The sequence below is a fragment of the Thalassophryne amazonica genome, chromosome 13 (genome assembly GCF_902500255.1).
Source record: "Thalassophryne amazonica chromosome 13, fThaAma1.1, whole genome shotgun sequence".
Lineage (NCBI taxonomy): Eukaryota > Metazoa > Chordata > Actinopteri > Batrachoidiformes > Batrachoididae > Thalassophryne > Thalassophryne amazonica.
The window spans coordinates 99115596-99139576 of NC_047115.1; the positions used below are offsets into that span (position 1 = coordinate 99115596).

Below are 23981 nucleotides of genomic sequence, written 5' to 3' on the forward strand. Positions count from 1 at the left end.
TTTATGCTTCTACAACTCTGTAACTCTGTGGCTACACATTGACGTCGATGTGGGCGTGACCCTTTTGAAGTTCTCACCATGTTGGTGAATAGTAGGGGGCGCGACATTAAGAACAAAGCAGGGATTTTCTTTCCCCCTGCACTGCTACTGTTCCTGGTCGGTTGCCCCAGCCCCTTTTCTGTATGAGCTCCACTTTTTTATACAATCATCAACCTCCAAACTAACGTTACGTACAATTTCCCTCCATGAATTGTGGGTCATTTCAGCGTCTGTAATTTTTTTGACTCTGTGTTGTAAAGTTGGTCGTATTTGTGGACTTTTCTGCCAGACATTCCTCTATCTGATCCATAATCGAAATGTGATCAGCATGAGGACTGCAAAAGCTTTTAAAATATGACTGGAGAGGAAGATGTGAAACCAGTGAAACTGACCAATCACAGCCCTTGCAATCTCCATTGTTTCAACATGTAGTTTCAATTTTTTGGGAGGTGCACATCAAGCTACAGAGAGGGTTTGCACTGACACAGAGGAGTCCGTGTCACTATGGATCTGTGGAGATGGACAACCATAAACAAGCTTAAGGTGTGATGGGGGGGGACGGTGTCATGGTCTGGTGTAAATGTATCTAGCTGAGTCACTTTTTGCTGAATAGATGGTTCAGAAACAGCACTTGGCAGGAATTTATATTTTTTTGGACCATGAAAAGGCTGGGTGGGGCGTGTGCCTCCCAAGCTGCTTGCGACATTCCCGCCGCACTGCCTGTGCAGTCTGAAAGGCCCTTTACTGTGTCTAGCTCACAGGCGCCTCAGTGTTGAGGACCTCAGTATTTGGAGAGGACCAGGGGATGACCATGCATCATCTGGCTGTGGCAGGTAGATGGCTATTTTAGAGATGTACCAGATGGACCAGTGTTCTGCCTGGGAGGTTGTCATCCAGGACCCAAGGCGGTTTCATGGATGTAGCAAGTCGCGGCACTAGCACATGCTCCCAGACTTGACTTGATTTGACTTGACTTGCCTTGCAAAAGAGCGTCAGGTGAGACATTTTGGCCATGTGGTGTGTTTTCTGCCATGATCCGGCACATAGTTGCCTCAGTGTTGAGGACCCCATTGGCTGGAGAAGGACACTCCCATGTTTCACCTGCTTGCAGTAGATCGATGACTCCTTTAGAGAGGTGTGGGATGGATGGCTGTCTCCCTGGGCGGGTGCCGTCCGCTGTGGTGAAAAAGAAAAGGTTTAGCTGTACAGTGCCTCCAGTCATGATATTGTGATGTACTCTCTGTTTAATGTGTACTGACGGTCCAAAATGTTCTGGTGTTAGGTTATCCAGTGATGATCAAAGCATCTGCAGGAGGAGGCGGGAAAGGAATGAGAATTGCTTGGAATGATGAAGAAACCAGGTATTCTGCTACGTCCTTTCTTCAGATTGTAGCAGCTCTTGTGTTCTACTTTTTATTTATTTTATTTTTGTATTTTACTTTTTTCTCTTGACAAGTTTTTTTCATTGTTGGATTTTTTTTTTTTTTTTTTTGCTGGCTTTATAAAAAACTGTTCTGTTGTTATATGTTGACCTTATGTCCTCACATTTATGACTTTTGTCTGACAGTTTCTGTTGTAATAATCAGTGTTGCCACAGTTACATTTATTAGTTACTTTATACAGTTACTTTATTAGCAGCTGATTGTAACTAATAAGGTAATTACTAATCTAATTTGGCTAGTCTGAAGATTGAGTACTCAGCAAAGTAACTAATAGTTACTTTGCTGAGTACTCAATCTTAAAAATTACCAAGTTAGGTTAGATCAGCCATGACTGTTGGGCACAGATCATATGACCTGTAGTGTACCGTTGCATCACCGGGTGTTTCAGCCTTTCAGCGCTGTAGACACCTGTCAGATGCATTGCCCAGGTCAGGGAAGATCACACGTAGGTCTCTCTCATCCTTCTCACCTGTTTGGATCAGGTGCCTGGTCATGCTTGTATGTTCCAAGCAGCCAGAGAATCCTGGGATTTCTGCTTCCTGTATAGATGTAGTATCAATGTACTTATTCCTTTCCAGGTAGGAGGACAATGTTTGTGATGCTACTCTGAAAAAGGTTTTCCCCTTAACACAGAGAAGGCAAATTGGTCAGAACTGAATGATATGTGATGCATCCTTTTCCTCTGGTATTAGGACACTTCCAGGCCTTTGCCGTGCCTGAGGTATCATTTAGTTTCTGCCACACAACTCTTATGAGCCTCCATGGGACGCGTGGGACATCTGGTATCAGAAGCTGCACTCAGTCTAACAGTAACAGAAGTGTGCGGCTCCCAGAACGGGCACATATGTCATTTGTCATCCTTAAGAGTACTGACCAAAGCCACACTGACACTTTTCACAAATACTGTGTCAAAACTAAGGATGAGGAAGTCGTGGTGATAACTGACACCCAGGAGGAAAAGAGATGCCATTAAAAAGTGTAAATGATGAAGCAGGGCCTGGCCTATGTTTCAGCACATACCCACAGTGATGCTCCAGACTGGGTTGCAAAATGTCCTTGCATACAGGGCTCAGTGTCTCTTCCTATCAACAGGAATGTGGTGGAGGCCAAAGGTCAGAACACAAGTAAAGGAAGCAGCCGGAGTGACAAGCTGCTTATACGGGACAGGTGGAAAGAGGAGCAGCAAAGAAACTCACCAGGGAGATTACAACCCCTGGCAAAAATTATGGAATCACCGGCCTCTGAGGATGTTCATTCAGTTGTTTAATTTTGTAGAAAAAAAAGCAGATCACAGACATGACACAAAACTAAAGTCATTTCAAATGGCAACTTTCTGGCTTTAAGAAACACTATAAGAAATCAGGAAAAAAAAACTGTGGCAGTCAGTAACGGTTACTTTTATAGACCAAGCAGAGGGAAAAAATATGGAATCACTCAATTCTGAGGAAAAAATGATGGAATCATGAAAAACAAAAGAACGCTCCAACACATCACTAGTATTTTGTTGCACCACCTCTGGCTTTTATAACAGCTTGCAGTCTCTGAGGCATGGACTTAATGAGTGACAAACAGTACTTTTCATCAATCTGGCTCCAACTTTCTCTGATTGCTGTTGCCAGATCAGCTTTGCAGGTTGGAGTCTTGTCATGGACCATTTTCTTCAACTTCCACCAAAGATTTTCAATTGGATTAAGATCCAGACTATTTGCAGGCCATGACATTGACCCTATGTGTCTTTTTGCAAGGAATGTTTTCACAGTTTTTGCTCTATGGCAAGATGCATTATCATCTTGAAAAATGATTTCATCATCCCCAAACATCCTTTCAATTGATGGGATAAGAAAAGTGTCCAAAATATCAACGTAAACTTGTGCATTTATTGATGATGTAATGACAGCCATCTCCCCAGTGCCTTTACCTGACATGCAGCCCCATATCATCAATGACTGTGGAAATTGACATGTTCTCTTCAGGCAGTCATCTTTATAAATCTCATTGGAACGGCACAAAAGTTCCACATCATCACCTTGCCCAATGCAGATTCCAGATTCATCACTGAATATGACTTTCATCCAGTCATCCACAGTCCACGATTGCTTTTCCTTAGCCCATTGTAACCTTGTTTTTTTCTGTTTAGGTGTTAATGATGCCTTTCGTTTAGCTTTTCTGTATGTAAATCCCATTTCCTTTAGGCGGTTTCTTACAGTTCGGTCACAGACGTTGACTCCAGTTTCCTCCCATTCGTTCCTCATTTGTTTTGTTGTGCATTTTTGATTTTTGAGACATATTGCTTTAAGTTTTCTGTCTTGATGCTTTGATGTCTTCCTTGGTCTACCAGTATGTTTGCCTTTAACAACCTTCCCATGTTGTTTGTATTTGGTCCAGAGTTTAGACACACCTGACTGTGAACAACCAACATCTTTGCCAACATTGCGTGATGATTTACCCTCTTTTAAGAGTTTGATAATCCTCTCCTTTGTTTCAATTGACATCTCTCATGTTGGAGCCATGATTCATGTCAGTCCACTTGGTGCAACAGCTCTCCAAGGTGTGATCACTCCTTTTTAGATGCAGACTAATGAGGAGATCTGATTTGATGCAGGTGTTAGTTTTGGGGATGAAAATTTACAGGGTGATTCCATAATTTTTTCCTCAGAATTGAGTGATTCCATATTTTTTTCCCTCTGCTTGGTCTAAAAAAGTAACCGTTACTGACTGCCACAATTATTTTTCCTGATTTCTTACAGTGTTTCTTAAAGCCAGAAAGTAGTCATTTGAAATGACTTTAGTTTTGTGTCATGTCTGTGATCTGCTTTTTTTCTAGAAAATTAAACAACTGAATGATCATCCTCCGAGGCCGGTGATTCCATAATTATTGCCAGGGGTTGTATAAACAACTAGAAAGGACATGTATGGTGTGTGTCAAATCCTCACTCTGTACCAACACCAGAACACCTTGTATCGGGCAGCAGTTGAAAGATTAAAGAATTAAGCATGAAGTAGCTTCTGCTGAAAGAGCAGTCTTACTCGGGGTGTATGCAGTAGGGCTGCAACAAACGATTATTTGGATCATCGATGAATCTGATGGGGTTTCGACACGATTAATCGGATTAGCGGGGAATTTTTTAAAAATGTGCCAGGGAAACATTTTTTCTCTCCTTCCATCACTTTATTTAAAACACAACATTATTTGAAAACCTAAAATACTTGAAAATCAACAAATCATCAAATGTCCCTTGGCTGTTGAAATATAAAATAATAAAGAATAAAACAGTTTATAATAAAAATGAAAATAAGTATTTCAAATGACATTGCTTTATCAAAGTGCTGAGTTGCCATAAAACAACATTGAAACATATAAATGTTATAAAATATATGGTGAAAAAAGAGGTATTATTATTATTGTTGCTATTATTATTAATATATAAATAAAAATAAATTAAAAAATATTATATTTGTAATACATTTGACTCTTTTACAACAACAAATGCTGAGCCATTAATTATTATACAGAAGACAAATGCACAAACATGCTGAAATGCCAGCAGCTTAATGCTAACTTTAACATTGAAAACGCCATAGACATGCTAAGGCATTAGCCTCGGCGTTAGCATAAAATACATCTATCAACTGTTTCAGAAGACCATAACAGGTCAGTTTAACATAAAAAGGTAAATATTCCTCACAGACATATGCTCTTTAGGGTTTTAGTGGAGAAAAATTAAGATAAAGCGAAATAAAACAAATGAAACCAACGAAGCAGCAGCTCGAAGCACTTCTTCATTGGTTCAAGATTCAAAGCAAAGCTCGGTTGATTATATGGAAGAAACGAAACATTTGCGGTAAAACAAAGTTATTTAGCAATTAATCGATGACTAAATTAGTTGACAGCTATTTTAATAATCGATTAACTCGATTAGTTGTTTGAGCTCTAGTACGCAGCTCTGGTAAACATCAGGAAAATGGACAATTCTGTGTAGCTTTAAGGCTGGTGAATAAATCTTCATGGATATGGACAGACACTCAGGATGAGGAAGTAGGTGAGTATGCAATTACAAGAGTCAACATTGGTGATCAACCTGCAAGATTCACAGCACAGCTGGTTTATGCAAGACACTGCACAGCTACCAGTGTTTACTTACTAGGAGGAGGAATGTAGATTCCTGGAGGAGAACCTCTATGTGGATGATATCCTGACATCCCACAATGACCAAAAGACAATGGACCTGTGTCTTGATATTATGTCAACTTGCTCACATTGCACCTGGTTGAAACACGTTCAGTCTTACTGTGTCACCTTGTCGGACAGTTTCTTTGGCAGAAACATTGATATTTGCAGTGGATTGACGGCCCAATGCAGTTTGGCCCAGAGCCAACCATCTGTTTGCTTGAGCCTACATTTAACACCATTTTAAGAGTGGGCCCACCATGAACTCTATGATCAAAGCAGGGAGCTTAGGATCACTTCATCCCTGTACTGGTGAGTAGTTGATCAGTGTAACGAAGGCAGTGTGATTGGTGACAAGGGTATGACCAAGTGCCCCCTTGTTAAATATGGGTATAACAGTCACTATGGGCTGTTTCTCTAAAACCCTGGTGTGTCGCATGTTGCTATGATATTATTGTTTTATATTGGGCCATGTTACCATGAATAAAATGAAGACACACATGCCCATCAAGTTGCTTTTGAAGCCCTTTTGCTGATCCCAGGGTCCCAGTGGTTGCGAGGGGCTGCTGTTGCTTGTTACCAGTTGTCTTGTTTGTACTACTACAAGGCCTCTCAACTAAAAATTCTGAATATTTGTGTTCTATTCCAGGGAAGGTTTTCGATTCTCATCTCAGGAGGCAGCTTCCAGCTTTGGAGATGACAGACTGCTCATTGAGAAATACATAGACAAGCCCCGACACATAGAGATACAGGTATAGTGGGTGGGTTGCGGTAGTGTTGTATGGCACTTTTATTGCTCTACATGTTTGTTGAATTAACTAGTCTATTCATGATGTTCCTTCAGTACTAGAGTAAATTAAGGTCACATTAAGAGCTTAATATTGAACAGTACACAATACTAAAAACACCTTTTTTGTTGTTGTTTTGTCACTATGTGCAGTATCACCACTGGGTTACGTTGTGTTGAATGTATTTACTGGCACTTGATAGGAACAGCTGTCCTTGAAACATAACATCTACACACGTGTGGACCTGTCACACCTTGATTTAGCCAGCATATGTCAACTTATTAAAAAAATTTGGCGAATACACTGTCTACGTTGAGTAAGTTATGCAGCTGTAACATGACAACTTAACCAGCATGTGCTGACAGTACTGTTTCCACCGAGCGCTCCGGGTCAGTATGGTACAGGTCGGAAGTGTTAAGCCTGGCTTGGCTTGCATTTCCACCACCAGCACTACCTTTGTTTGGTAGGCGGAGTATGTAGATGTTGACTCCCCCCAAGGCTGCGTTCTTTCTCCTCTTTTCTTCTCCCTGTACACCAACAACTGCACCCCCAGTCACCAGTCTGTAAAGCTCCTGAAGTTTGCAGACGATACAACCCTCATCGGACTCATCTCTGATTGGGACGAGTCTGCCTACAGAGGAGAGATTGACCACCTGGTGTCCTGGTGCAAACAGAACAATATAAAGACAGTGGAGATGGTTGTTGACATTCGAAAGAACCCAGTCTTGGCCACTCCCATCACCCTGTGGGACTCCCCAGTCGCCATTGTGGAGTCCTTCCATTACCAGGGGATCACCATCACCCGGGGCCTCAAGTGGGAGTTGAACACCATCTTACTCACCAAGAGAGCACAGCAGAGGATGTATTTTCTGCAGCTGAGGAAGTTAAACCTGCCAAAAACAATGATGGAGAACTTCTACAGTGCCATCACTGAGTTCATCATCTCCTCCTCCATCACCATCTGGTACGCTGCTGCCACTGCTAAGGACAGGAGCAGACTGCAGTATATCATCCACACAGCAGAGAAGGTGATCAAGTGCAGTCTGCCATCCCTACAGGACCTTTGCACCTCCAGGGCCCTGCGGCCAGCAAGGAAGATAGTGGCCGATCCCTCTCACCGAGGACAACCTGTTTGTCACCCTCCCCTCTGGCTCACATGGCTGAAGTCCACCAGGACTAAAAATTCACAACACAAAAACAGCTTCTTTCCATCCGCAGCTGGAAATGTAAATAATGCCAGAGACCCCCATTTGCCCTGCTCCCCCACTCCCACAAAGTGCAGACTGATCATCCCTGCACTGTTCATCTGCAGGCCTGCACAGCCCTGTGCCACTCTGTTTGACAGTAAACTTACCTTTGCCCGTTTGTCTATTTGAGTCTTTTACTTCTTATAGAAGTATTTTCTTTTATTGTTGTTGATACACCAGTGACACCAGATCAACTTCCTTGTATTTGAAAATTACTTGCCAATAAATTTGATTCTGATTCTTGTGGTTTGGATTCAGAGAGAGGGGTGTGTCCAGGCTTTGTTTTGTCACACATGGAGTCACCCATGCTCCGCCCCTTTATGCATTAATGAGTTCACAGTGCATGCGGGGCTCTCAACATGGTGATGCCCAGAAAAGGGGGTCATTTCGGCTGTTCCAGCTCTCAGTGGGTGACGTCACACAGGCTCTGTCCAGGATAGATATACTGTTGCTGGTCATATAATGAGAATATCATGAAGAAGTTGATTTATTTCAGCAATTCCATTCAAAAAGTGAAACTTGTATATTATATTCATTCAGTGGCAGCTTTACCCTCAGAGAGCCTCGTCCACAACCACCACAAAAGACTCCAAGTTGTCCTTGATGTTAAAGGGAGCAATAGACAGTATTAAGAACAGGGGTGTGTAAACTTTGGATCAGGTTCATTTGGGTAGTTTCTTTTGTCATGTTGATTTAAAAAGAGGAAACACAGTTGTTTACAATAAATGGCTTCACCCAAACACTAACCATGAGGGAAAAAAAGGTTTTGTGTTGTCATTCATATTCTCTGACAAATGGCCAAAAAAGCAAACATTCTGCTGGGGTATGTAAACTTTTGAGCACAACTGTATATTTCAAATGTTTATTTCTTTTAATTTTGATGATTATCACTGTCAACTAATGAAAATCCCAAATTCAGTATCTCAGAAAATTAGAATATTACTTCAGACCAATACAAAAAAAGGATTTTTAGAAATGTCGGCCACCTGAAAAGTCTGAACATGAACAGTATGAACATGTCCAGCACTTTGCCTGAATTCCTGCAGCAGTGCGGCGTGGCACGGAGTCGATCAGTCTGTGGCACTGCTCAGGTGGTATGAGAGCCCAGGTTGCTCTGATAGTGACTTTCAGCTCTTCTGCATTGTTGGGTCTGGCATGTGACATCTTCCTCTTCACAATACCCTGTATATTTTCTGTGGGGTTAAAGGTCAGGTGAGTTTGCTGGCCAATTAAGAACAGGGGTACCATGGTCCTTAAACCAGGTACTGGTACCTTTGGCACTGTGTGCAGGTGCCAAGTCCTGTTGGAAAATGAAATCTGCATCTCCATAAAGTTGGTCAGCAGCAGGAAGCATGAAGTGCTCTACAACTTCCTGGTAGACGGCCGCATTGACCTTGGACCTCAGAAAACACAGTGGACCAACACCAGCAGATGACATAGCACCCAAACCATCACTGACTGTGGAAACTTTACACTGGACCTCAAGCAGCGTGGATTCTGTGCCTCTCCTCTCTTCCTCCAGACTCTGGGACCTTGATTTCCAAAGAAGATGCAAAATGTACTTTGATCAGAGAACATAACTTTGGAGCACTCAGCAGCAGTCCAGAGTCCTTTTTGTCTTTAGCCCAGACAAGACGTCCAGTCAGCAGTCTTCACCGTGATTGTGTCGCCCACAGAACCAGACTGAGAGACCAGTTAAAGGTCTTTGCAGGTGTTTGGAGTTAATCAGCTGATTAGAGTCTTACACCAGGTGTCTTTTTTCATAATCTCATTTTCTGAGATACTGAATTTGGGATTTTCATTAGTTGTCAGATAAAGTCATCAAAATTAAAAGAAATAAGCACTTGAAATATATCAGTCTATGTGGAATGAATGAATATAATATACAAGTTTCACTTTTTGAATGGAATTACTGAAATAAATCAACTTTTTCATGATATTCTAATTATTGCACCTGTACAGTCTTATGTCCATATCTCACAGGAAACTCACTCCATGATTATTAGCATTTGCTGCTTTAACGTTTCCCATAATCCCCCCGGTGGCCCCCTGCGCTTCCCAGAATGCACTGCGATGCCAGCAGAGTTCTGACGTCTCACAGCGCATGCAAACAATGGCTAGCGAGGACGGGGATGGTGTTGATCCAGTGAGTTCATGAGTGATTATGATGATGACATGTTCTCCCAAGTGGAGAGGGTTATGTAGAGGAGGTGTAGCACCTGTGATGGACTTCTGCTGTGCCCCGATGTTGTCTTGTTGTCCAGACTTCACGAGGTGTCTTTACACTGTGCCCTGAACCGGAACTCTGCTGAAACCGACCTCTCGCGTGAGTCACGGACCGAGAGATGGTGTGAGATTCACAACTGTGGAATAGCGAATGGAACAAAAATTAATGAATGCATGTGCAGTTGTTAAAAAAATGTGACCATTAGGGGGCAGTGTGGAGCCTTGAGCTCACTTTGAATACTCTACGTAAGCCATGCACTGTAGAGAGAATTCTGGAGCCGCTGTCTGGACAACAGAGGATAACTTTTTGCTTGTTTGTTTGCAGGTGCTGGCTGATAAACACGGTAATGCTCTGTGGCTGAATGAGAGAGAGTGTTCCATCCAGAGGCGGAATCAAAAAGTTGTTGAAGAAGCTCCAAGGTCAGTGAGAAAAATGCAAAATGTTCAGGCTGGGATGATTTATCTCCTGAAATTTTATTTGTGTGTGTGTGTGTATGTATGTATATATATATATATATATATATATATATACATACATACACACACATACAGTGAGGAAAATAAGTTTTTGAACACCCTGTGATTTTGCAAGTTCTCCCTCATGGAGGGGTCTGAAATTTTCATCTTAGGTGCATGTCCACTGTGAGAGACATAATCTAAAAAAAAAAAAATCCAGAAATCACAATGTATGAATTTTTTTTAAATAATTTATTTGTATGTTACTGCTGCAAATAAGTATTTGAACACCTGTGAAAATCAGTGTTAATATTTGGTACAGTAGCCTTTGTTTGCAATTACAGAGGTCAGATGTTTCCTGTAGTTTTTCACCAGGTTTTCACACACTGCAGCAGGGATTTTGGTTCACTCCTCCACACAGATCTTCTCTAGATCTTTCAAGTTTGGAGTTTCAGCTCTCTCCAAAGATTTTCTATTGAGTTCAGGTCTGGAGACTGTCCAAGCCACTCCAGGACCTTGAAATGCTTCTTACAGAGCCCCTCCTTAGTTGCCCTGGCTGTGTGTTTGGGGTCATTGTCATGCTTGAAGACCCAGCCATGACCCATCTTCAATGCTCTTACTGAGGGAAGGAGGTTGTTTGCCAAAATCTCGCAATACATGACCCCATCCATCCTCCCTTCAATACGGTGCAGTCATCCTGTCCCGTTTGCAGAAGAGCACCCCCAGAGTATGATGTTTCCACCCCCATGCTTCACGGTTGGGATGGTTTTCTTGGGGTTGTTCTCATCCTCTAAACATGGTAAGTGGAGTTGATTCCAAAAAGCTCTATTCTGGTCTCATCTGACCACATGACCTTCTCCCATGCCTCCTCTGGATTATCCAGATGGTCACTGGTGAACTTCAAACGGGCCTGGACATGTGCTGGCTTGAGGACCTTGCTGCCCTGCAGGATTGTACACCATGACAGCATCATGTGTTACTAATGTAATCTTTGTGACTGTGGTCCCAGCTCTCTTCAGGTCATTGACCAGGTCCTCCTGTGTAGTTCTGAGCTTTCTCAGAATCATCCTTACCCCATAAAGTCAGATCTTGCATGGAATCCCAGACCAAGGGAGATTGACAGTCATCTTGTGTTTCTTCCACTTTCTAATAAATAATCATAACAGTTGTTGTCTTCTACCAAGCTACTTGCCTGTTGTCCTGTAGTCCATCCCAGCCTTGTGCAGGTCTACAGTTTTGTCCCTGGTGTCCTTAGACAGCTCTTTGGTCTTGGCTATGGTGGACAGGTTGGAGTGTGATTGATTGAGTGTGTGAACAGGTGTCTTTTATACAGGTAACAAGTTCAAACAGGTGCAATTAATACAGGTAAAGAGTGCAGAATAAGAGGGCTTCTTAAAGAAAAACTAACAGGTCTGTGAGAGCCAGAATTCTTGCTGGTTGGTAGCTCTTCAAATACTTATTTTATGCAATAAAATGCAAATAAATATTAAAAAATCATTTATTGTGATTTCTGGATTTTTTTTTTTTGTTTGTTTGTTTAGATTATGTCTCTCACAGTGGACGTGCACCTAAGATATTAAAATTTCAGACCCCTCCATGATTTCTAAGTGGGAGAACTTGCAAAATTGCAGGGTGTTCAAATACTTATTTTCCTCACTGTATATTAGTTAGATAGATAGATATAGCTGTGTGTATGTATGTATATATTACAATACTTTGGCTATATACAGTGGTGGGCACAGTTCCGCTAACCGCTAATTATCAAAGATAATATTTTCATTATCGGTTTAGCTTTTCATATAACTTTGAAAACCATCATCGGACCAATTATCTTGCAATAATTTTGGTCCGATAATTTTTGGACCACTAACATATTTTTACAGGCGTGGTGAACAAAGCTTAACAGTTACAAACATTTATGAAGTCTAAAATCAGTTGATTACCTACCTGTTAAATGTTTTGTAGTAGATGTGCAGTTCTATCCTCTGCAAACAGAGGAGAACTGGTCATAGAAAAGAAAAAGCTCACATTTTTTGACCCCATACTGATACGCTGACGATATCACCCAAGTCATCCAGAGGCATCCAGTTTTAACTTATGGTTAAAATTTTAACCAAACTAATTTCGGACAAGTTATTTAAATTAACGTCACGTCTGAAATTTTATAACGTGAAAATATCAGATATATGTTTTAGTTTTAAAGTCATGCACTGATTTTGAAGGTTTTAGTATGGACATGCTGTGCCCAGCAGTGTATTATGGGTAATCTCGGTACATTCACGAAGAAATGCATTTGAGACGCTCTGATCAGGCTCCATACGCGGACAACAGCATTAAACCCTTTGTCTATTGTGCCTAAAACTCTTGTGAATATATTCTCTGGGTTTATAGATGTTATTGTGTTTGTTTTATGTAAAAGTGCTAGAAGAAGCTCAGGTTGCTTCTCCATTATCTTCAATTGGAATCATTGCAATCGATTCCTGTTTGTTATTAGAGTCCTGCTTATGTCAAACACTGTCTGTCATCTTTGTTCCAGAGTAATATATATAAGCTGTCTGAAATTCAGTTTGCATGTATTAAATTCCACGCATCTTAAATGTAGCAGATGCAAATTATCTGGAATTTTGTTTTGGCAAGTTTTCAAGGTCTCTACTGCCATCTGTTGGCCAGTAGTGTTCATGACAGTTCAAATGCTGAATCTGAATTCTTCCCCTCCGTTTTGCGCGGGCACGCGAGACAGAGGGGCGTCTTAATTCTCTTTTTGTAGCGAGACAGCGGGGTAGGCAGAGGGCTTCAAACCCCTCCGTTTGGAGTGAATCTGGATGCACACTCCATTTGGAGGGGTAGGAGGAGCTTACAGCTGTCTCCACAGAAACAAACATGGCGCCGAGAGCTGCACAAATGAAACGGCTTTCATTACAAATTACAGTTTTTAGAAAATTAGAACTTGCCAAAAGACTTTACAGGCAGTTGTCTGTGACAGTAAAATGTCTGCTGTTGGATGCATGTTGCGTATATTGTCGTTCTGAAGAATATGGTAACTTCGCTCGTGCGCTCAGGCGTTATAATGCACATACACACGAATGCTATGATAAGACACTTTTATATCTCACAAAGGAGAAAATCATGACAAAGGATAAGCAGGTTAATTTGTATGTTCATAAATCTTTGGATAATAGCGCCCCCTGCTGTTGGATTTCAAGGTCTGTAACACGTGTGTGTATTTAGTAAACAAACATGGAGCCCTGAACACACTCGACTCCTAATAAGAAAATGAGAAGTTTTATCAATGGGAGTAAGTTGGAAAATATCTACACACACATGTGTAACACACAACCTGACGTCCTAACAGACTGATATTATTTGTCAAGGAAATTTCTAAAGGAAATAGGGCTGGATGCAAAAAATGGGAGAATTTGAAAAAGAAATATAAGGTTAACAGAACTAGATGCAGCCCATAACATACATACAGGTGCTGGACATATAATTAGAATATCATGAAAAAGTTTTATTTCAGTCATTCCATTCAAAAAGTCAAACTTGTATAATGTATACATTCATTCCACACAGACTGATATATTATATATTATATATATATATGTGTTTAGTAATTAATTAGTAATTAATTAGTAATTAGAATAATAATCATTCAATTAATGACTAATAAAACAATATTAATTATTACTATTATTGATTAATTAGTATTAGTATTATTAACATTAATTAATTACTAATTAATTATTAATAGTATTTATTATTATTATAAATGACAAATTAATTAAATTAACATGACATGATTGCGATGCATCAAAGAAATCTGCGACTTCTTCTATTTCTTTGCATTTAAGCAGAAAGGCGAGAAAATAAAAAGAGCAAACAGGTGACTGCAACAAGTTGCATTTCGGTTGCCATGTTAACAAACAGTGAAGACAGCAGTTTGACACGGGCAGTTTTTTTTTCTCCTAAGGTGGAGGGGTGTCTCAATTCATAGGGCTAGAGGCACACCCCTTGTTTTGAACGGGTAAGGTACAAAGACAGGAGCATCACATTGCATGTAATTAAACAAGTAAAATGCTTTTGGGTGCAATGTACTGCCTGCCGCTGTGTCTTTCACAAACTCAACAACATAAAAAGTGGTAAAATCAGTTCTAAAGTGCTTTGGGCATGCAAACTCTTGATATCTTAGATTAATATTTTAACATGCTATGCATGTACATATCTAAGCAGTTTCACATACAAATAACGACTCACCTGAATTTTCAGTCTCTGACTGACGCTTCTTTCAGATATTCTTCAGTGCTGAGTTTCATCTTCCCAGCACCTTCTCTCTTGGCTTGGCAGTATGTTTTTTATTATTATTATTATTATTATTATTATTATTATTATTATTATATTTGCTTGAAACCAAGGTGACATCATGTAATACTCCAGATTAGTTCTACAACTCTGAATTCTAAACATTTCATACAATATGGAAAATGCAAGGAAAAAACCTGCTTTGATCCTATAAAAATAATGACGCAGAATATTATTTTTTTCAAACAGAGGAAAATCTGTAGTTTTATTTTTCTGATTTATGTGACATTGCGTTGAGGTCTGGGACAGTGCCTAAGGAGTCCCGAACTGGGGTGGTGGTCCCCATATTTAAAAAACGGTACCAGAGAGTGTGTGCCAACTACAGGGACATGTGTGAGGTGGAGGTCTTGGAAAATAAAGCAGTACTGACTTATGGTTTGGTTTATAAATAAAATTAATATTGATAGAATAACTCCATTAATGTCAGTTCTGTCATTTGTATAAAGTTAAAATATAACATGTATCTTTTAATGTTGAATAATGCACTAATTCTGAAGTTTTGTAAAAAACACAGACAGATGCCAAAGGATTATGGGTAAAATTTGCCTCCGGTAACACTGATTGGTTGACTCATTCATTCTATGTAAAAACCAGCACGTTAATGTGAGGTGTGTTGTGTGTTGGTGTTTACAGATAAATTGTTGTGAAGGTGTCGTAGCACGGACCCACAACAGGGGGCGCAAATGAACGGACAGTGAGTAAGCCAAAAAGTAACAATTTAATGTTGTGATAATACACAACTAAATTCACAGAATTTGCACAGTCAATTAACACCAGGTGACGTGTGGGCAGGCTCGAAGATAGAAGACCCCCGACGAGAGAGAAGCCGCATCCCACACGGCTTCCACCACCAACGGCCTGAAGAACACCGGAGCCGCCAAGTCCGAGTCCCAGGTGGCCTCTGTCTTCGGCTGTCGACCCTGGTACTGCTGGCAGAAAGCAGAGATAAGATGTATGAGTGTGAGTCCGCACACTCAGTAATCCACAGTCCAAACACAGTTAGGAGGGAGCACCTCCACCTCCAATCACACACACTCGTGCAGCTCCTGGTCAACCACTTATCTGGGTTGGGGTGTGAGGCGAAGTCGTCGCTGTCACACCAAACGCCAATCCTCCAGATAAGGCAACACTCCAGGAAAACGGCTGCAATAGAAGTTCAGGTTATTACACACAAAGTGTCTGTCAGCAGAGAAATTACCTTTCCAATGGTAGTCGATTTCTCGGCGGGGAGGTGGAGTTGCAGTCCGGCTTATGTACTGGTGTAGATGAGTGACAGCTGGTGCGATGAGTGACAGCTGTCACTTCCTCTGGGTCTGGCGCCCTCTCGTGCTTGGAGCCTGCACTCCAAGCAGGACGCCCTCTGGTGGTGGTGGGCCAGCAGTACCTCCTCTTCAGCGGCCCACATAACATAAATGTGCTTTTGTAAAATATGCCATATTTTTATTTGTAAAAAAAAAAGGCATTTTCCAAAAAAAAAAAAAAAAAAAAAAAGCCAAGTTGTAATTTTTTATTTTGTTTTTTGCCTTCTTGCTCTCGGTCGAGACGGTCCATATTTTTCCTCCCTCTTATCTTTCCTGCTTCTGTAGCGTGTTGTCTGTGAGGCTGCCAGCTCTGCTCTTCTGGAAAACAACAAAATGGATCTGATCAAGTATTTTTTCTACAAGACACTCGGGAGCAGAGGACCCGACCTGTCCTGCCGGGACACATGTGGTGGGGTACGTGATGGATAGTTGGAAGAGGTGGCAAGTCATGTGCCTGTACACGTTGTCTGTGGAGGACGTTGAAGATGTCTACTTATTTGGAGCTGTGGTGACTGGGTTTCTGCTGTGTGGAGCGGCCATAGCACTGGTTTACCGGAAAATTAAGAAGGTGGAAGTGGCACTAATTGACCCGTCCAGGCTGCCCCACATGATTGATTCGATTGGAAGGGCAGTGTCAGCTCAGTCGGCGGGTGTTAACCGCACATTGGAATCCATCTCGGGGAGAATGGCTGCACTGGAAAACCGCTTTGATCGTCAGTAATGACCACATCTCCTCTTCTCTATTCAGATGTATTGGAAGCCACTCTGTTTCAGACTGTGGAATCTTTCAGGCGTCTGCTAATCTGGATATCTATTTGGTTCCCAAACACCAGCTGCTCTTCAAGGCCGCTGGGATAAAATCCTCCTCCGAAGAAGAACACTTCTGATGCCTCACTTCCTTGTCCTTGTCTTCCCCGCCTCTCTGTCTCCTCCCAGTCCTGAGATGTTGACTGTGGGACCTTGAGACTCTGGTGGACTGATTCAGGACTGGGAGCTCCCCTCCCCCCCAGGATGGACAGATAGGGCTGTTGATGGCGCCAAGGGCGGCCTTCCAGGCTGTCTGTCTGAACACTGGACACATTCAAGTCGCGGCTGTCTGTTTTTGTGTGATTGTTATTGTTATCTGTGCGATGGTTTTTTTTTTTCTTCAGGGCTGCTGCGTGGTTCAACACAGCAGCACTGGAGGTTTTTCTTCCCAATTTTTACCTTGTGTGTGCTTTATATGTGTTCATGTTCCGGGCCGGATAATGTGTGTTGTGTGTGTTATGTGTGTGTTGTCTGTTTGTCATGAGGCCGGTCAAGGTTTGCTCAGTCCTGCTCGTGACCTAAGGCAGGGATGTACATCTGGAGCTGGTCCCCGGGCGCAAAAAGGCGACCTCTGCTCCTAACTGGCATTTAGGATGGGTAAAATGCAGTAAACACATTTCATTGTGCAGGGAACATGTTCCTATGTGCAAATGACAATAAAATTCTTTTGAATCCTTGAATCCTTTGATAACCGTCTGATATAACTGGTGTCAAAATAAATAGGACACTGCCATGATCTACTGGTGCCCAGACACTCAGTACTTAAGCTGGGTTTACACTGTGCGAGTTTTGGCCCTTTTCAGCTGATTTTTTCACTCGTGCGAGAATTTTTTGGATCGCGCCGAGTTTCAGGTTAATCCCGCGTCCTGCATCGTTTAGTAACATGGAGTAACGAGCTGCGTTTAACATCTCACAACGACCCTCCTGATCAGCATCGTATGGTCGGATGAAAATCAAACCTGTTTGATATTCTGGTCAGCCGTCGTGAGGGTATCCCGCTGCTGAGAGCTACAAGCGTCCAACCTCTCGCACTGTGTCTGTGCAAACAACCGGAGTGAGCATAAACAGTGATCATCTCTTTGGGAGAGCAGCTTCTGTTTCTTTTTCCCCCCTTTCTTTAACTCAGGTAAAGTCTTGTATTGTTTTTATTTTTTTTTTTTTTAACTTTGATGTCTCCCCATTGAGAGTTTTTGTAAAAATAAGAAATGTAAATAAGTTTGAAAAAAAAGCTTCTGTTTACATTTTGCTTCTGGAAACGTGTCTGACGTGTGGTTTTTGAACGTACATGTGAGCGGTCAGATTGCATCAGCATCAGGGCCGTACAGTGTGACAACATAAATCGTGCGCTCTGAACATTTACACCGCACGGTTTTGTCGTACAGTTCGAGCTGGAGCCGAATACAACAATTGAAAATATTGTACAGTGTCTGCCCAGCTTTAGGGCGAATACTGTCATGAACACTACTGGCCAGTAGATTGCAGTAGAGACCGTGGAAAACTTGCCAAAACAAAATGCCAGATAATCCGTGTCTGCTACATTTAAACTGCGTGGAATTTAATAAATGCAAACTGAAATCTTATATATATTACTCTGGAACAAAGACGACAGACAGTGTTTAACATAAACAGGACTCTACATAGCAAACAGGAATCGATTGCTATGATTCCAATTAAAAATAATGCAGAAGCAACCTGAGCTGCTTCTGGCATTTTTACATAAACAAACACATTAACAATGTATATAAACCTATATACCAATGTATATAAAGAGTTTTAGGCACAATATACTAAGAGTTTAATGCTGTTGTCCATGTGGAGCCTGATCAGAGTCTCAAATGCATTTCGTCTGTCATGAATGTACTGAGAGTACCCATGATGCACCTGGACACAGCATGTCCAACCTAAACCTTCAAAATTAGTGAATTACTTAAAACTAAAACATATATATCTGAAATTTTCACTTTATAAAACCTCAGACGTGACGTTAATTTAACCCCTTAATGCCTGAATCTCAACAAAAATATAAACGCAACACTTTTGGTTTTGCTCCCATTTTGTATGAGATGAACTCAAAGATCTAAAACTTTTTCCACATACACAATATCACCATTTCCCTCAAATATTGTTCACAAACCAGTCTAAATCTGTGATAGTGAGCACTTCTCCTTTGCTGAGATAATCCATCCCACCTCACAGGTGTGCCATATCAAGATGCTGATTAGACACCATGATTAGTGCACAGGTGTGCCTTAGACTGCCCACAATAAAAGGCACTCTGAAAGGTGCAGTTTTGTTTTATTGGGGGGGATACCAGTCAGTATCTGGTGTGACCACCATTTGCCTCATGCAGTGCAACACATCTGTTGCTGGATATATGCAGGAACTGGTACACGCTGTCGTATACGCCGGTCCAGAGCATCCCAAACATGCTCAATGGGTGACATGTCCGGTGAGTATGCCGGCCATGCAAGAACTGGGACATTTTCAGCTTCCAAGAATTGTGTACAGATCCTTGCAACATGGGGCCGTGCATTATCCTGCTGCAACATGAGGTGATGTTCTTGGATGTATGGCACAACAATGGGCCTCAGGATCTCGTCACGGTATCTCTGTGCATTCAAAATGCCATCAATAAAATGCACCTGTGTTCTTCGTCCATAACAGACGCCTGCCCATACCATAACCCCACCGCCACCATGGGCCACTTGATCCACAACATTGACATCAGAAAACCGCTCACCCACACGACGCCACACACGCTGTCTGCCATCTGCCCTGGACAGTGTGAACCGGGATTCATCCGTGAAGAGAACACCTCTCCAACGTGCCAAACGCCAGCGGATGTGAGCATTTGCCCACTCAAGTTGGTTACGACGATGAACTGGAGTCAGGTCGAGACCCCGATGAGGACGACAAGCATGCAGATGAGCTTCCCTGAGACGGTTTCTGACAGTTTGTGCAGAAATTCTTTGGTTATGCAAACCGATTGTTTCAGCAGCTGTCCGAGTGGCTGGTCTCAGACGATCTTGGAGGTGAACATGCTGGATGTGGAGGTCCTGGGCTGGTGTGGTTACACGTGGTCTGCGGTTGTGAGGCTGGTTGGATGTACTGCCAAATTCTCTGAAACGCCTTTGGAGACGGCTTATGGTAGAGAAATGAACATTCAATACACGAGCAACAGCTCTGGTTGACATTCCTGCTGTCAGCATGCCAATTGCACGCTCCCTCAAATCTTGCGACATCTGTGGCATTGTGCTGTGTGATAAAACTGCACCTTTCAGAGTGGCCTTTTATTGTGGGCAGTCTAAGGCACACCTGTGCACTAATCATGGTGTCTAATCAGCATCTTGATATGGCACACCTGTGAGGTGGGATGGATTATCTCAGCAAAGGAGAAGTGCTCACTATCACAGATTTAGACTGGTTTGTGAACAATATTTGAGGGAAATGGTGATATTGTGTATGTGGAAAAAGTTTTAGATCTTTGAGTTCATCTCATATGAAATGGGAGCAAAACCAAAAGTGTTGCGTTTATATTTTTGTTGAGTGTATATAGCTGTATATAAAAAAAATGTTTTGTGTGTGTTTTTGCTTTTAAGTAGATGGTAAATAATGTTGAGATTATTAATTTCACTTTTGCACAAAAAATAAATAGTAATTTTGGTATTTTGGTAATAATTGATGTTATAATCTTATAATAATAATACTGGTATGTTGAAAATTTTCGACAACAGGCATACTGGTCAATTTGGTATGTTGCATATTTGAGTCAAATATTGTAGCATATATGTGACAATAGGCGTTAAGGGGTTAAATAACTTTTCCGAAATTAGTTTGGTTAAAATTTTAAGCATAAGTTAAAACTGTATGCCTCTGGATGACTTGGGTGATATTGCCAGTGTATCAGTATGGTGTCAAAAGAAATGAGCCTTTTTTTTCTTTTCTGTGACCAGTTCTCCTTTGTCTGTAGAGGATAGAGCGGTTTCTTCTAGAACCAGCTCTCCTCTGTTTATGGAGGATAGAACTGCACATCTACTACAAAACATTTAACAGGTAGGTACTCAGCTGATTTTAGATTTCATAAATGTTTGTAACTATTCAGCTTTGGTTACCACGTCTGCAAAAATACGTTAGCGGTCTAAAAATGATCGGACCAAAACTTATCGGAAGATAATGAGTCCGATAATGGTTTTCAAAGTGATCTGAAAAGCTAATCTGATAATGAAAACATTATCTTCGATAATTCGCGGGTAGCGGATTAATATATATATATATATATTCTGTTATTGGCTGCATGCACATGTACATGAGTTAATCTAACACCCCCCCCCACACACACACACACAAAGTGTGTGTCCCACAAGGCTTCCTTTAAGGTCTAAGGTGGTCTGGTTGTGTCTTTTTGTTTGTTTGTTTTGTTTTTGTTGATGCCTAAATCTGAAGTAGTGACATTCTGTTGTGATTTCATGTGTCCAATATCATCTTGTATCCAGTACCTTCTTGGATCCAGTTACACGAAAGGCCATGGGTGAACAGGCAGTTCAGTTAGCCAAGGCTGTCCACTATTCCTCAGCTGGGACGGTGGAGTTTCTAGTGGATTCAAAGAGAAACTTCTATTTCCTGGAAATGAACACGCGTCTCCAGGTCAGTGCAAAGCTGTTTGGGTGTGCTGACAACTGTAAGCGTGCCCAAAAGATAAGTAGTAGAGGAGCAGTAGTAGCCTATAAACCAGTATTGATCAGTATGTCTGGTATTTATGTTGTGTATTTACATTTTGCAAATTCTTTTTTATTGTTACATTGGATACTCTGTGTGCTTCTTACCTTGTGTGCTGCTATACAATGCTGCTGGAACCTCAATTTCCCTAAGGGAGTCTTCCCAAGGGATCAATAAAGTTCTGTCTAATCTAATCTACTGTCCATGAAGACATACCACGTCCTCATCAGTTTATACTGTGTTTCATAGGCAGCATATGTGGAGCTGTTTTTCTTTTTTGTTAAGAATCCTCATAAATGTGAAACTGTATTTTAACTCCAAGGGTACAAGTGTGTTTTCAGTGAAGTCTGTCTTCTCTGGTTGAACGTTGACCCCAGGTGGAGCATCCAATTACAGAGTGTATTACTGGGCTGGACTTGGTGGAGCAGATGATCCGGATTGCTAAGGGTTACCAGCTGCAGCACAAACAGGAAGACATCCCAATAAATGGCTGGGCCATTGAAAGTCGTGTCTATGCTGAGGTACGTCTGTCCGTCAGAGAGTCAGAGGTCCAGCTTCCAGTCTAGATGTTTGAGTTGTTCAGTAATGCGTTCACTTTAGGTCAGCAGTTCGACTCCACTGCCATTTCTTACTTTTCTGGAACATCTTTGACCTCTCCATGGTTGTATTAATCTCCTTTTAAAATTAGATGAAGATAAAGCTTTTATTGATTATGTTGATCATGCATCCTGCTGATTTTGTTTTTGTAAGGAGCAAAGGTGCCCAATGCAGGTTCTCGGGATCATCAATTTCATTTCAATTTATTTTATTTATATAGCGCCAAATCACAACAAAACTGCCTCAAGGGGCTTCACATGAGTAAAGTCTAATTTCACCAACCCCCCAGAGCAAGCACACAGGCAACAGTGGTAAGGAGAAACTCCCTTTGATGATCTGAGGAAGAAACCTCAAGCAGACAAGACTCAAAGGGGCGACCCTCTGCTTAGACCATTCTAAAAGTTACAAGGTTTTGACAAAGTTTGCAAGAATTTCTTTACAAGCAGAAGACATAGAAAACAGAAAAAGAAACAGAAGAGCAACAAAAATAAAGTCCTTAAATGAATCAAATAGCAGTCCATCTTGGGTCCTCAGGTGGTTGAATAGGTAGGTCTTGAAAAAGTAGGGCTTCCTGGGATCAGTCCCATATTCTGGGGTGCACAGCCAGCATCCATTGAAGGTCTCCTCAGTGCCTCAGACAGAGAGAAAAAGAGCAGAATCAGTTGGCCTGAAATAACTACACCTAAGCTATGAGTTCACCAGCAGTAAATCAACAGAGAAGCAGAGGATACTAAGGTGATCACCAGCAGCTAGAACTGAGCTTCACCAACAGACTCAGAAATTAGATGTAGTGAGGCTGAGACCTGTTGTTAAATAAAATGAATTTAAAAGGACAGGAAGCATAGTTCCATACTACACCAATAGGCTAGTCATACAGGAGGGAGAATAGATGCATCTTAAGTCTGGACTTGAAAGTCTCTACAGAATCTGACTGTTTTATTGATGCGGGGAGATCATTCCACAGAACAGGGGCACGATAAGAGAAAGCTCTGTGATCCGCATACTTTTTATTCACCCTACGGACACAAAGTAGTCTTACACACTGAGAACGCAAATCTTGGGCCGGTACGTAGGGTTTAATTAGGTCAGCTCGGTAAGGAGGTTCCACTCCGTGAATAATTTTATAGGCTAGTAGCAGAACCTTAAAATCTGATCTCACAGGGACAGGAAGCCAGTGAAGAGACACCAAAATGGGTGTGTGGTCAAACTTTTTGCTTCCTGTATAAAAGTCTGGCAACAGAACTTTTGGAGACCCCTAATGCTGGACTGCGGTAAACCAGAAAATAGAACATTGCAGTAGTCTAATCTAGAAGAGATAAACGCATGGATCAGGGTCTCAACATCAGCCATAGACAGGATGGGACGAATCTTGCTATATTTCACAGGTGGAAGAAAGCAATCCTCGTAATATCACTAATGTGGAGGTCAAAGGACAACATAGGATCCAAAATGACCCCAAGGTTCCTCACTTTGTCAGTGTGATGTATGACACACGAGCCTCGGCTAAGTGTTAACTGTTCAAATTGATGCCGATGTCTCACTGGACCAAGAACCATCATTTCAGTCTTATCAAAGTTTAAACGTAGGAAGTTGCTCGACATCCAGCTTCTCACTGATGTAAGGCAATCTTATACGGATTTTATGTGAATGAGATTACCAGCATGTATAACTGAGTATCATCAGCATAGCAGTGAAAGGTAATCCCAAAAAACTGCAATATGTGCACAAGGGGTGCTATGCAAACGGAGAAGTCAAGGGGCCTAAGACGTACCTATGTGGAACCCCATATCTCATGTCACCAAGGTTAGTGGTAGTGTTTTTGTACAAAACACAGTGAG

At 41.6% G+C, this 23981-nt stretch overlaps 1 protein-coding gene across 1 annotated transcript in view; it reads left to right on the top strand.

Moving 5' to 3' along the window:
* Positions 1-23981, top strand: part of pcca (propionyl-CoA carboxylase subunit alpha) — a 165589-nt gene that overhangs the window by 89979 nt on the left and 51629 nt on the right. Inside the window, exons 9-13 of the mRNA XM_034184973.1 lie at positions 1322-1400; positions 6299-6401; positions 10236-10330; positions 21324-21474; positions 21924-22067. Of these exons, the coding sequence (XP_034040864.1) occupies positions 1322-1400; positions 6299-6401; positions 10236-10330; positions 21324-21474; positions 21924-22067 (572 nt within the window). The remainder of the gene's footprint in view (positions 1-1321; positions 1401-6298; positions 6402-10235; positions 10331-21323; positions 21475-21923; positions 22068-23981) is intronic.